This window comes from Neopelma chrysocephalum, unplaced genomic scaffold, assembly GCF_003984885.1.
Source record: "Neopelma chrysocephalum unplaced genomic scaffold, ASM398488v2 Primary Assembly neopelma1_120, whole genome shotgun sequence".
Taxonomy (NCBI): Eukaryota; Metazoa; Chordata; class Aves; order Passeriformes; family Pipridae; genus Neopelma; species Neopelma chrysocephalum.
This window is the reverse complement of record NW_020897782.1, coordinates 7,216-22,479: the sequence shown is the minus strand read 5'-3', so window position 1 is coordinate 22,479 and position 15,264 is coordinate 7,216. Positions and strand designations below refer to the sequence as shown.

At 47.6% G+C, this 15,264-nt stretch overlaps 1 protein-coding gene across 1 annotated transcript in view; it reads right to left on the bottom strand.

Annotated features, from left to right (window-relative positions):
* ANTXR1 (ANTXR cell adhesion molecule 1) overlaps positions 1-14,522 on the bottom strand; it is a 104,117-nt gene extending 89,595 nt beyond the window's left edge. Inside the window, exons 1-4 of the mRNA XM_027697591.1 lie at positions 14,000-14,522; positions 4,344-4,415; positions 3,663-3,734; positions 1,148-1,229 (exon numbers count right to left, since the gene is read on the bottom strand). Coding sequence (XP_027553392.1) covers positions 1,148-1,229; positions 3,663-3,734; positions 4,344-4,415; positions 14,000-14,151 — 378 coding nt within the window. The 5' untranslated portion in view covers positions 14,152-14,522. The remainder of the gene's footprint in view (positions 1-1,147; positions 1,230-3,662; positions 3,735-4,343; positions 4,416-13,999) is intronic.
* Positions 14,523-15,264: the final 742 nt, after the last annotated feature.

Below are 15,264 nucleotides of genomic sequence, written 5' to 3'. Positions count from 1 at the left end.
CCGTTCACCTTCCTCCCTGAGAAACATCCCAGGCCCAATAATAAATATTCCCCAGCACCTCCAGATCAATGACTCCAATTGCAAACAAACCCAAGTGTCTGTCAGGCCACCTGAATTTCTGCTGTGTGCTCACATTTCAATGTGAACAAGGACAGTTCAGCATTTTCAACAGGTTCAAAGTCCTCCCAAATACATGTGTAGGACAGAAGTGGGAAGGAGTGCAGGAGTTCAGGTTTAGAGAGACTCCTGAGCTTGTAAAATATATTAAAAAATCTATCCAGAAGAAGGTCAGAGCAGAAATAACGTCTGCACAGCATTATTTGGCCACCAGTGACAACAGGTTGGAGCCATGGCCTCAGCCCCCACCCAGCTCTAACAGGGCTACTCTAGGCAGGATTGACAGCTTCCCACCCTTCAGGAACACGTGGGATTGCAATGCCAAAGCCTTCTGCCTTGTCCTAAACTGAAAAGGCAGCTCTAACGGTAGATGATTTGGATGGGGGAGATCCTTCAGGCCTCGTTTCAGTCCATTACCTGGAAGGAGTATGCCCTTCCACCCTCCCCCCACCACGTGGCCGGGTGACCCCAAGACGGAGCACTCACCAGAGCACCAGGGGAGAGAGGACAAAAGAGAGAGTTTATTGTGGGAGGGGGCTATATATAGCCCTTGGGGACCAATCACAGGTGAGGGGTCACAATCAAGGTAAAGGGTTTACAGCCAATAAGGCAGAGGTTAACAAAGGACCAATGGGAACACCTTGGGACATCTTCCCAGGACACTCCTGCCCGAGAGATAAGGGATTTACAGTGGAGGTATAGGGGAAACGCAGTGGCTCTGTAAAGAGCCCTCTTAACATGAGTTTAAACAACATTAAAAACTTCTGATTCATCAGTCCATTTTTGGCAGGACTTTTTCCATACATCCATTGCCACACAGCTCCTCCCTGAAAGCTGAGGGCAGAAATAAAGGTAACTGGTGGAGTTTGCATCTCCCGTGTCCCAGCTCCAGCACTGCCCACTCACACCTCACTGTACCTGTGGCCTTGTCCCACTCACCCACCAGGGAGTTATTGGCCAGATTCCTCTGGTTACATTTCCTGAGGGGCAGCAGACACAGTTTGAGGCATCACAGCCTGCACTTAGTTACCCTTTCAAATCCCTCGTGCATGTACGTGTCTCCACCCGGCAGCACCTTCTGCAGCTCCTCCAGGCCCTGGCGAATCTGCTCCCTGAAAGGAATGCAGACACTGTCAGATCCGAGATCCAGTTCCTGGGCAGCTGATATCCAGGGGAGGACATGCATGGCAGAGCCAAATACAGAGAGGGGGAAAAAAGGAGTTAACCCAATGTTTACATAGGTCAAGTCTGGGTAGATACCTCTCCAAGGATGTGGGAAACAGAGTAGTTGTGCTCCCGGTGTTCCCACAGCCTGGGGAAAGCCTCACAAGAAGCAGCATCTCCTCATATCCAAACATTTCATACATTTCTTCCTAAATAAATGCTCCCTGGTCAAACTCAGCAGCTGACTCACCTGGCTCACTTTCCTCACTGTGTTTGCTGACTTGACTAAACAAACATAATCAAACAGCCCGGTTTGTTTGGCCATTACACCTTCAGTTCCTGTTCAAACTGACTCGAAGATTGAAGCCTTTCCCAATGGCTCATTATGACTCAGGGGATGTGTTTGAATTCTTTTCAGGAATCCCAGGCACAGTGAGATCAGCTGCAAGGTATCTGGGGCAGACAGTCATCTGCTGTTCCCCTGAGTGGCAGACACCAAACTCTGGGAGCCAAGCACAGGCCAGAAGTCTTTAACACAAGATAACACCCTGCAGTGTGTGGGGTGTATCTCAGCAAACTCCACAATCTTCATGGGAAAGGGATGAAGTCACTGCAGGCAGGACCACATGGACATGCCAGAAGTCAGCTTTGTCCCTGCACTTTTTAACTACTTCAGAAACCCCAGACTGTGTGGTCACACACTCTGGAGCTCCGTGGTGAGGCTGATTGCAGCAGGGCATTAACACTGTTCAGTCAGCACAGCAGTGACTCCCTCAGGGAGAAAAAAAAAGACTGTCTGCTTTTGCAACAGGCTGAATTGTCAAACTTTCGAGAACTCATTCTGTACCTGTGATTCCCAAACCAGTTAGACACTGGTTAGACACTGCCATAGGTGGACTAGTGGCAGAGATTTCCTCCTCTCAGCTACCCATACACACACCAAGCCAAAGCTGAATATGAAATGGAGCATTTCCTGTGATCACCATTTTTCAAAGGTGAACTGACATTTTCAAATACACAGCACAGGTGTTTAGAACATGTCAGTCCAGTCCCATCAGACACACAGAGTTTTTCCAAAAAGGGATGCTCAGCACCCTCAATCTTCACATTCAGAGGCTGATACACCACACAGAGGCACAGACAAGGCAGAGGAGGTTTTCCCACCACTCCACCTTCCCCATTTAGAAAGGCCAGCGAGAAACAAACACCTTGTTTGTCTGTCCCCCAATAAAAACCAGCAGCTCTGCAGTCAGCTGGCTTTTAGACTAATACCATATCAATATCCTGTTCCCAGTCAACATTTCCAGGGCAGCTGGATAAATATGGAATACATTTCCACATGGGGAACACTTCAGTCTCTTAGTTCAGAGCCTTAGCAGATGAGGTATCTCTGCAGCAGGGAGTGTTCAGGGGGTGGGACACAGCAAGGGACAGGGAACAGGTTTACTGCTGGCACCCAGTCAAATATGGTTTATTCTCTTTATCCTTATTGTTGCAGTAAGTGGCAAGGAAGGGCTGCTTAGGCTGGCTGGGGTTAATGGCATTTGCAAGGCTGGGGTGTATGTGCACTGCTCTGTAGGAAGGCAGCCAGTTTCCTCCCTGTTCCTCCATGGGAGCTGCTCTGGTATGTGATTTCAGACATCCAATATGTAAAACACATGCTGACTTATACACCCTACACATGTGTTACATATATTTCTGCTCCACGTGGCAATGAAGTTAACAGAGGAAGCGAGAGCGATTTAAGGACCTCATCCAACTCTCCTTGAAGTCAGAGTAAAATAAAAAACTCCATCCCACAGATTTTACTGGGATTAACTTGGGGATCTACAAAGGGGTGACAGGAACACGCTTCAGAAACATGGCAATCAAACTGCCATTGCCAAAAAATACAGCCCCTTGCAATCCATCCCAAACACTGTTTGTCTGTAATATCCCTTCAGACCTCTGAGGAAATCACATTCCCCTCCACCTCAAGAGTGTGGGAGTCACCTCTGGCTTTCAAGTCTGTTTTTATGGGAAGGGAGTTTCACCTATTTGTTTGCAGAAGAAACTCCCAAGGGATGTTTCACAGGCAACAAGCCTCTTGTTCTCCGACAAAAGCCTGAGTCTCTGTGGAATGCAGCTCCCTCAATGAATCCAGTCTGAGCTAAAACCCCAAGAGCTGACAGAAAAGACATTTAGAAGTTGAATTTAAGAAGCCAACCTCTGCCTTGAGAGCCCTTAATGTATTCTAGGATATGAAAATGGGCAGGTGGTTCAAACAATTAAATTGAGAAGCACAAAGGTGTCACAACTCTGTTCACAGTGCACTGGGAATCGTTGAGCAAGGAAGGTGAAGGGACACAAAAGGTTCTGTGCACCTTTAAACCTCTTCTTACCTGTCTTCTGTTAACCTCATTAGAATTGTCCCTCTAGTTGAAAAAACAATGAAGGACATCCTCAGCTGAGGGCTGGAGGAGAGAAAAGAAGTACATTAATTTGTTGGTGCAGAGGTTCCTGTGTCTGTAACCCCAAGCACACAGGACACTCTGCTCTCTCAGTTGTAACTAACAGGAGAAGGTGCTTTTCCCTGGGCCTTCCCAGTCAGGACAAACCACCCCTGTAAAGAGCACTTGCATCACAACCTTGGGATTGCTGAAGCAAGAAAGGCTTAAATGCATCCTGGAATCATCAGGGAGATGAGGGAAGGCTAATTGTGTTTATCATAACACATTCCATGTCCTGAGGGATTCTCCATGAGGTCTCAAGTCATTCAGAGCCTGAAAGCTACAGCCACAGGCCCCTCCCTGCAGACCCAAACCTGTGTGCCTCAGGAGCATCTCAAACAGGAGAACTCCTTCCCCACAGAGACAAGATTCAATCCAGGCAGGCAGGAATAGAGGGAACAATCAGCTTATCTCCTCCTATTTCCCATGTGACAGAAATCTGGGGAAAAGCAGCCATTGGGATGGCCTGAGAAAAGCATTAAGAACCCTCCTTCCACCCCCAGTGGAAAGCAGCTCAGCTGAACTGGGAGCCACTGGTCCCCCTGCCCACCCCGGCCCTGCAGCTCTTCTCACCTGATGAACTTGCGGGCCAAGTGCTCCACAAAGTGATAGATCTCATTCCAGTGGTGCAGGACACTTCCTGACCTAGGGAGACAAGGATTACAGGTCAGATTAGTTTAACTGCTGCTATTGTAGCTTTCCCAGCCCTGTGTCCTGTCACACCTTGCTCAGCCAAGCACTTGCCTTTATTTTGTTTACCACTCACTGCCCATATTCTTCCTGTAAGGAGAGATTGAACTGTAAATGACATTTCCCACTTTGAAAAGCAAGAATAATTCCCATTCCATACAAGGGTTTGAGGCTACCCCTGGCAATAACACATGGCAGTTAGGCTGGACCTTAACACAGCCTTAACCAAACAAACCCTGTGTGAGTGAAGACCTTCTCTCTGAAGTGTTTTAGATTAATTCCACCCACTCACTTCCAAACCATTACACAGAGCTTTCAGCTCAAGTGTATTCTGAGAATAACACACAGTTGGAGGAACAGATTATTAAACTTCTCTTGTGTTTCCACTGTGCCAGACACTATGAAAAGCAAAACACCTTAGTCCACGTCTCAACTGTTCTGGTTAATTCTTTCACACCTCAGTTAAAGACAAAACAAACTAATTTTGCTCCTCCAGAGGATGAACTATGGGCTATAATGGGATTGGATTATTCTTCTTTATGTTGTAAGAACTAGGAAAAATTAGGTTAATCAGAATCTTTCAGCACTAAATGCCCCTTCTAGCATAAACACTTCCATGAACACTGGAATATTAATATTGGAAAAAAAAATCCTTCCTAGAGTTGGAAAATAAAAGTGTCATCACTTACTTAATTCATTGACTACAATTAGAAATATTTATAGGGGAAATAACCATTCCAGCCTTAACAGAAACCTCATTGATCTGCAGCCTGAGGAAGAAAAGATGAACATTTCAGGTGATGGTTTTTCACTTCACAGGAAGAAAAGGGACCTGCCCTGCCCTGTCCTACCTCAGATCTCAGGGAGCAAATGCAGAGCCAGGAATGGGTTTCCCCATGCCCTGCTCCCCCAGCCTGGCTGCCCAGAGCAGGAGCTCAGTGCTGGAGGCACAGCCAGCACTCAGACCTGCTGTGGGGTCACACACATTCCTCCCCCGTTCCCCCACACCTCGTGTTCCTTTACAGCCATTCAGTGCAGCCTTGGCTTTGCCCTCTTGCTCCAGGATATCTGTTCTTCCTCTGTGTGACCCCAGTCTGTCCAAACACAACGTGCAGTGAGGACCTTTGCACAGGGACAAGAGCATCTGGTCCATCTGGATGAACTGTGAACTCCCCAGTGCTCATTGCCCAAAGGCCTCGTTACCAAAATCCCTCTTCAAAGGTCCCCTTCCAGTCACCCTGTTTTGTGCAGGGCTGTGGGACAGATGGCAGAGCTCAGTGATCATAAGAACTGCTAACAGTGCTAAATTTCTTGCTGGCTGTCTTCCATCACACCAGGACCTGAAATCATGACTTGTTCTACACACAAATGTGCATCAAAGAGCACCAAAACAGCAAAGGTCTTGATCAACTAATTAAACCACAGACAGTGGGAAAATTGGTGTCATAACTGATGAAGAGTAAGGTACATCAGGACTTGCTCTCCAACAAGGAACTTAACTCCCATTGCATCCAAACTGCAAACTGATAGAACAGAGAGAGACACACAAATCCCAACCCCAGGAGCAAATTGCCCTGGGATCTATGGAATAACTCTGAGACATTGAATACAACAGACACTCCAGTCCCAACAATGCCAAATAGCACAAGTAATTTCCTAGAACTGGCCTGGAAAATCAGTATTTATTGTCTTTATATGGTGAGGCATAAAAGAAACACTTGACTTTAAAGCAAGGTCACATCAGCCTCCAGAAGACATGTAAAGCCAAGGCTTCGTTAACCACAATTAGTCCTTACCTCAGTGAAATGTATCTTGTTTAGACCATATTCCCACCTCTCAAAAAACACACCTCAGTGAAGTTCCACACATCTCCTGAACCATCTGATACCAGACATGTGAAGCTGGGAACCTTCCTCAAGCAGCCCCTCCCCAACCTTCTCCAGCCATCAGGTGAGACAAGCGCCTCCTGTTCAGGGAAAACACTGGCAGGACACTGCCCTGGGAGCTCCATCAGCCTTCAAAAGTTGGGTTGTTTCCTCCTCTCTGACAGAAGTTGATCATCCCTTAAAATGCCCATTGGAGCCAGGCAGCTGGGAAGGGATCCAGCCACAGAGGATCCAGGCAGGTCATCACACCAGAGGCTGCCCATGGCTCTGCAGTCGGGCACTCTTGAAAAGAGCATTTGCCAGAATAAAGCTTAAAACTCAGAACTGACCCTCAGTTCAATGATGTGCCAGTCAGGAAGTGAACAGCATATCCTGTGAAGTCTTTGCCTTTGCAACTCTTGTTCTGCTGGCCTTGTTACCTGGGCAGTTTTTGCAGGTAAGCAGTGCTTTTTAATTCTTCACACAAGTACAGCTTCAGCTGCTGCTGCACCTCCTTCCCTTCATCATCCTCACTCTGCTCCCCTGCCAACAGTCCCATCTTTATGCCCTCTGAAACACAAGTTATGGATATTTTTCCATGAAACCTCATCTGTGAATACACATGAGGAACAACCTGAAGTTCAGGAGCAGCAGAATGTTGAACACCCGTTTTAGGAAAACTTCTTAGCACTGCAAAATCATAAACCCAAACCCTCTGTATCCACCAAAGGAGGATATTTTCTGCTTTCAGGTCCCAAGGCACTGAACTGGGGCAACTGGAATAGTCTACAATCCATTTATTCCTCAGCTCTACCAGAGCAAGCTGTGACAGGGTCCCAAAAGGAAGGCTCAGGCTTCTGCTGACCACACATTGTTCCTCCCTGCACAGCAAATTCCCACCTGTGGCCAAACAGCTCAGGCTCTGGGGGTTCATTTCTCTCTCTAGTTGAGCCCAGGTGTCAGGGGCTGGGAATGCCCAGGTCTGCACTGAGGAAAAAGTACTCCCTTTATACACAAAATGCATCTTCTGAAACAACTTCAGACTTCTTACAGTCTTCACTTGGCATAAAATGGACAAAACCAATAAAATGAACCTTTTTGCAGCCAACAGAAAGTTTGCAAAACCAGCATTACCTTACAGTGTCCACCTGCACAGTCTGAGCTGTGTCGTTCAGCAGCCACACAGCAAAAGACACTTGTCACCTGTAAAGCCCCTCCTGAGGGAGGCCAAGGGCCCTGGGTAGGACAAGTGTTTCTAAAGCCAATTGTAAGATAAGAAATGCCAAATTTAAAATAGCTGTCTCTTCATACTCCCAAAAGAAACAAGATGATCAGTGAGCCAACATTTCACAGCTGAATGATTGATGCTATAAACTTGCAGTTTAGGAAAAGGCTCGTGGTGAGGGTGCCAAATTCTCTTCTGGAGAAGAGCCCAATAAACGGAAGTTAAGCCTAAGTAAACCGTTCTCTTTAACAAGAGAATGATACATTCTGTGGTCAACTGTGCTGGCATTTTGTACATCTCAACTGAATGCAAGTGTTGAGAGAGACTCTCCACACGGCTCCGTGGTCCCAGCCAGCAGAGCCACACTCTGCTCAAAGCCCTTCCTCCAGCAGGTGCTTTCCTCCTGCTCCCTGGGACAAGGTGCCCCAGAGCCCAGAGCTGCAGCAACTCAAACCTCTTCAGAGTTTGTCTTTCATGCACTTTTTAGACTCCATTTTTCCATTTCTGTCACTGCACCTTCTCACCTTCTCAGAATACCTGTGGGTTTATTTGGTTCACAAACTAGAGGAATCACAGAATCAAGCCCACACACAAACCAAGCCCCCACATGAGTTACGTGCTCTGCAGCTGACAGAAGGACATAAAGACACCTGGTTCAGAGGCTGATGTTGATCCAAAATCTCCTTAAACTTCCTTGGTTTTGGACTAACTCCAAGAAGTCTCGTGGCTCTCAGAGGTGGCATTTACCTAAGAAGTTGTGCATTATCTGTCTATCGAGCTCTTTATAAACAACACAAGCGAGCCAAAAAGTCTCCTTTGTCTTTCCAAATAATTCAGGAGGAATTTTGAAAACCCTGCATAGCACAGAGACCTTGGAGAGGTGATGCAATTCTTTGAGGAAACACTATTATCTTGTGCCACACTTCACACGAGACAGCTCACCAGAGACACTGCCAAACTCCTGAGGTCACAGGGTCTTTAAGGATCCAGAGCAGAGCAGGACAAGCCTCTAAACCCAGTCACAGGCCAAGAACATTCTTCTCTTCCTGGCTGGCAGGGGATATGCAAAAACCCAACTAATAAACAAGTAACCATGGACTTAATTTACCTCAAGCTGTCGATGAAGTGCAGAGTGTGCAGGCACACACTTAATCCTGGCTCTCAGGGAGCTCTTACTCATCCCTTTTACCAAGGAATGGTTACCTAAGATGCTCCACTGGGTAAAAAGCACATCCACAGGTCCTGACTGGCAAGGATTTCACACATTAACTTGGTTCATTGCAATTGCAAGCCCTCAGCAGACTTAGGAGTTAATGAGGTTCCTTCAGGCAACAAGTAAAAAGACACAAGAATGCAGGAATTCCTGCACCCTGCCTCCCTGGCTCCCTCAGCCCTGATGGTAACACAGAGATAAACTATCCCTCCGCATCCTTGAGCCCTACCATAAAAAAAAAAATGCATCCATTGCTCTGGATTCAGGCCTGTGATCCTGGAAAAACAATCAGGGAGTCACTGACCAGGTCAGCGAAGATCAGAGATGGTTTTCAATCTACTGCCCAGAGAGGTTGTGGACTCTTCACCCCTGGGTGTGTCCAAGGCCAGGTTGGACAGGGCTTGGAGCAACCTGGGATAGTGGAAGGTGTCCCTACCCATGACAGGGGGTGGAAGGGATGAGCTTTAAGGTCCCTCCCAACCAAACCATTCCATGATTCCATTCCTGCAGACACTCCGTGTCACCGTTCCCTCCCAAAGGCCTGTGTTTGCTGATGAGAGCAGGTACAACGTGCCCCAGCTCTGGGAGCTCCTGTGCTGGAGGGCTCACGTTTCCCAGGGGAAGGAGCAGCTCCTGTGGGTCGGGCTCCCTGCCTGGTGTTTCCATCCCACCACGGTCCCTGTATCTTCCACTCTGAGTGTAAACCTGGACACAGTCCCACTGCAGTCGTGGTAACTACAGCTGCTCGAGCTACAGTCAAAGAAACAACCACCAGCTCCTCTAGAGCAGGAGTTTCACTGCAATACAACCCATTAAAAACAGACTCCCTGTCTGGCTGGGTAACCAAGGGATCTCAGGAAGCAGCTTGGATTACTTGCTTCATTTTGCCAGGGATCTCTTGGAGCCAAGTTTTCTTTCACACACGTACAGTTCCCTGTGTGTTTTCTGCACATGGGGATAAATTCCCCATTATTTGCACACCACAGGCAAGAGCACAGGAAATAATCCCTGTGACACACAGAGGCTACAGCAAAGGGTTACTGAGAAGGCTCAGCTGTCATTCCTTCCTCCCTACCTGCAAATGGATTATCTGGGAGCTGCCTCTACATGTTCCAGCTGTGCTTGTGCAGGGTTTCCACACAACAGCACTGGGTACCATGTCAATTAGGGGGTGGACACAGTCACCATTAATTAGTCACATGGAGGATATTTTTAGAATAACTGGACAACATCAGCAAAAACAAATGTTTGTTCTTTTAGCAACATCTCACTGCTTCCTCATTCTTCCTCCTTAATGAAGGCCCTGTGTCTTAGCTCACATCTGGCTGTAAATTCTTGGCACCAACTCCTGCCTATGGGAGCCTCAATCCATGAACCCCCTCAGCACCACAGGAACACAAGAGGACAGGCCTTCTTGGGCCAGCTCTCTCAAGATAAGCCAAGTCTACCTGCCACAACACTGGGCTCATATTGGTAATACCTGCACTTTGAGGTGTGATTTGATCCCACATAGAACCTGAAGATCAAATAGCACATAACTGTACTCTAAATATCAAATAGCACATATCTGTACTCTAAGGAGCAAACAGCTTGAGATTAAACTGAGAAAATAGCCACAGTTTGAGATTTTGCAATCAAAGGACAAGAAAAAAAGGATTAATCCAGCCTTAGTTCATGTGAATACAGTTCCTTCAGCTCAGAGTTAAGTGTTTGTGTGTGTGACAGGATTTTTGTCCTGTGGAATTTGTTGCATGTCAGGCAATGGTTCTGGAGAGAGCTGGCAAACTGTGCTTTCCTCCAAAGTTGGAGCACTGCACCCACAGCAGCGTGACAGCTTCAGTTTTACTTGGCAAGGAGCTGGCTCAACCCAAACTGCTGTTCTCCAGGGAGCCTGCATCACTTCTGGAATCACAGAATCACAGACTGGTTTGGGTTGGAAGGACCTTAAAGCTTATCCAGTCCCACCCCCTGCCATGGGCAGGGACACCTTCCACTAGCCCAGGTTGCTCCAAGCCCCGTCCAACCTGGCCTTGGACACTCCCAGGGATGGGGGAGCCACAGCTTCTCTGGGTAACCTGTGCCAGGGCCTCCCCACCCTCCCAGGGAAGGATTTCTTTCTAACATCTAATCTAAACCTGTTCTCTATCAGTTTTAAACCATTCCCTCTTGTCCTGTCACTCTCTGCCTTCATAAAAACTCCCTCTCCCTCCTTTTTATAAGTCCCCTTCAGGGCCTGGAAGGGGCTCTCAGGTCTCCCTGGACCCTTCTCTTCTCCAGGTGAACCCCCCCAGCTCTCCCAGCCTGGCTCCAGAGCAGAGGGGCTCCAGCCCTCGGAGCAGCTCCGTGGTTTCCTCTAAACTGGCTCCAGCAGGTCCATGTCTTTAGTATAACTCTGCCAGCCTGAGGTCCAGTGGTCCCAGCAGGAGAGGCCTCTGCTGCTGCCTCGGGGGTGTGAGAGCCCCGGGATGATGAGGGACACGCACAGGGAGGAGGGGGTTGGACCCAGCAGGCACAGCTGTGGGTTTGGTTCTGGTACAGGCACGCTGAGGCTGTGCAGCATTACTTCTGAGTGGCTGAGTCCTAATTTTCTTCCCCTTCCTGATCGTGAGAAATGGGAGCTTTGCTGCAGGTCCTCTGAGCGTGCCACGTGCAGGGGGTTGTGTCTCCAGCTGCCCTCAGACACCTGAGGAGACCTGGTTTGCCTTCAGGAGTTCGCTCCACGGGTTTGCAGGAGTCTCCTGAGGAGAACAGTGCAGGGAGCTGGAGCATCACTCCAGGAGAGCAGCCTGGGTTACACGGTCACTCTGAAGGGGCTTCTTGTGGCCAGCACTGGGATTGAGAGCCAGCTGTGACCAGGACTGGGTCCAGTGCAGAGCCTGGCACGTGTCCCACGAGCTCCTCCCAGCAGGGCACTGGAGGCACTCAAGGAGTCACTAAATCCACCCAGGCACAGGGTCAGCTCGGGGCTCCTGCACCAGTGGCTTCCAGCCCGTGTTTGTTGTTTTTATGTCACTCCTTTGATCCCAGAAAGGAGGTTGCTTAATATTTTCATGGCTTCCTTCCACCACAGAAATTACATTTCAGGCTTAAGAGTCTAAATCTCTTCTGCTTCGGAGTCCTTTATCACTTTCAATAGTCTGTAATCATTTCTAGACCTATTTCAAAGAAAACCAGTGACTTCTGAATCCACTATTATCACTTCATACTTTGCCTGAAGGCCTCTACAGGCATCACTTCTCTCTGCATTCAGGACTTCAGCAGCATTTTGGAAAACATTCTCTAGATAAGCAGAAGGTAGAAAATCCAGGCTAAATAAGACTCAGCTCTTTTGGAAATTCAGCTTGGCCTCTGAGAAGTGAACTGTCTGTGGAAGGTTCCCTGCCCATGGCAGGGGGGTGGAATGAGATGATCTTTGAGGACCCTTCCAACTCAAACCATTCTGTGAGTCTATCAAAGTTTTAAAGATAAAGGACAAGGGATCACTGACCTCTCATCAGAGGTTAAACAACCAGGTCCATGGCACATTGTACTCCCCAACAGCTGAAACAGCACAACACTCCTCCAAATGCCACTGGACACCAAGGACATTATTACAGCAGATCTGGTGCATTTCTGCACCAGAAAAATCCAAGAAACAGGAATTCTGCAGCTGTCAAAGCAGGATTTTTGTTGGATACCTTGATACACTGAGGACAGCCTGCCTGCTTTAAACTTTGTGCCAAGGCTTCAGTTTCCACCCAAATCCATAATCCCTTGAGCGAGGCTACAAAGTCACGGATTTTAGGAAGGGGACAGCACAGGACTTGAATTAAGTGCCTGCTAAAGTTCCATTAGCTCAGAGGAATAACACAGCACATCCATCAGATTTGATAAAACCTTCAATCCTGCTTCAACTTCCAAGGAAATGCAGTTTGCAAAAGCTCCCTGCAGTACAAATCATGCTCTGGATTTGTTTGGGTTTGGTTTTCTTTCCATACAATAGAGATATTTCAACTGATAACTGAACAGCCAGAGCACCAAAATGCACGACCAAGGTAGATCTTTCCAGTGAATAAAAGAAATGACTTAAAAAATCTATCCCCTGGAGCATTAGGGACAACTGGCACAGTGAAAGAGCCAGTGTCTCAATCTTACATTTTACCCAGTATTTTGTAATAAAAGGTTATGTAATTCCAAGTCATTTATACTAAAGGAATGTGGGAGCTACTGCAAAGCACTCCAGAGGATCAGGCAAAAAGCTTCATCTGCGCTTTTGGCAACTTGCAAATACTTTCCTGTCTCTGAAATTTATGGTTAATAATGTCAATGCCATGGCTCTGGCAGGCAGAATCTCCAGTATTTCCAAACTTTTGGTTCAAGTTGATTATTCTTAATCCAGAAAATTAGGACAATCATTTTAGCTAGGGGTTTTTTTATTATTGTCTTTTTTGTTGGGTTTTTTGGTTTTTTTTTTTTTTGAATGAAGCTTTCCAAAGCTCAGCACAATTTCACATCGCTCCGTCCCCATCTGAAAAAAGAGGCACACTTGGAGTGCCAAGGAGATGACACTGCCACAATTAGTGATGAAAAAGTGAGGTAGGAAGTTATCTTCAGCAGTTACAGTCAAAATATGCATTTGATTAAGAAGAAACAAAGAAAGTGTGACTCAGCTGAGAAAACAAAGCTCTCTTTAAATGAGGCACTGGAGCTGTTCTGCACCACAACAGCCGAATTGAGCCCCTCAGGGACAGTGACCCCTCTCAGAGCTGGTTTTTACCTGCAGTTGCTGCTCTGGAAGGTACCTGGGGAACAGGAGCAGAGCTTCAGGCAGGCCAGTGCTTCCTCCACATTCTCAGCTATGGAATTAATTCATGTCTGCAAGAATAACCCTGCAACCCCTGCTGTGCTGCGAGCCTCGACCCTCACAGCTCATGGGGAGCCAGAGGGGACCAGGGTGCTGCCCTTCTCCCACTGCTCTGGGAAAGGACAGGGTCGAGGGCACAACAAAGCCCCCCATCAGCAGAACTGATCTGGTGTGATTTACAGAGCACAGCGGGATTTATGCCCTGGACCTACCGAAGAAGTCACCACAACAAAAACAAAGCAAGCAGTCGGGAGGTTCACAGGTCCCTTGGGGACACAGTGACTTCTACTGAGCCAAAATCCAAGGAAAACCTCCTCGGTATCAGTATAAGCTGTTCCAGCTTATGCCTGGAGAAAGATCTCTTTGAAAAGGAACAAAGTAGAGCTGACTTACTTGTCCAGAATGAAATACAGATCAAACCCTCCGTAGCAGGCAGGACCCCCGTTCTCCCTCTTCCCGCCGTGTCCATCACAGGTGAGCGTAAAAATTGCTAGGAAGAGACATTTGAAGCCAAATCTCAAGATGCTTTGCTTTGCAATGGCCATTATATCCAGAGAGGAGGAGAAAAAGAAATCTCTTCTTCCAAGGCTCCCTTATTTCACAGGTTTCTGCACAAAAGCCATTCAATGACCTTTAAATGTATATATGTAGGTTGTATTCCTTAAAACTCCACTTGCAACAGTTGTCCTCAGGAATTGCAAGACTTTCCCCCTTGTTTCCCTTGCACTTCTGTTTCTTGGTTTCAGATTTCAAGATGCACAATACTGTATTTCACTTTTTTTTTTTAAAGGGACTTGACCCTCAGTCTCCCTTGCAGCTCTCGGAAAGCAGCACCATTGTTTTGCAAGAGCAGGAGCAGCCTCCTCACAAATCTTGCTTTGTCACAGACTTCAGAAAATACAGGGAGGGTTTGAGGCTTTCTTCCCCCCCTTAATTATTATTGTTATTATTAGAGATGGCAAGTTCTACTCCTCCTTAGCAAAAAAAAGCTCAGAGAATGCCACCTCGTGGTCAAAGCTCAGGCTGAGTGAGTCTGGTTTCCAGCATATTTGTGCACTGAGCACATGAACACACCACAGCAGCTTCAGGGGTGGACACAGAAGTGGTTTGCTCACAGCAGGCACAGCCCTGTGCATTGAATCACAGACTGGGTTGGGTTGGGAGAGACCTTAAAGATCATCTTGTTCCGCTCCCCTGCCATGGGCAGGGACACCTTCCACCAGCCCAGGTTGCTCCAAGCCCCTTCCAACCTGGCCTTGGACACTTCCAGGGATGGGGCAGCCACAGCTTCTCTGGGCAACCTGTGCCAGGGCCTCCCCACCCTCACAGGGAGGAATTTCTTCCCGATATCCTCTGGCAGTGGGAAGCCATTCCCCCTTGTCCTATCATGCCCTTAGAGACATCTCTGCTTCCCACAAAGGAAAAATCTGAGTTTACAGACCTTTAAAAACCTGAAGTAGCTTCACAGAAGTTGAAGCAACAAGCCATGCCAGGCTTCACCCCTTGTATTTTGTCAGTCCCGAGAAATACTCAGTAATGTCTGTGCTTATCATGGAATTATGGAATATCCTGAGCTGCAAGGGACCCACAAGGACCATTGAGTCCCACTCCTGGGCCTGCACAGACACCTCAACAATCCCACCCTGTCCCTGAGAGCG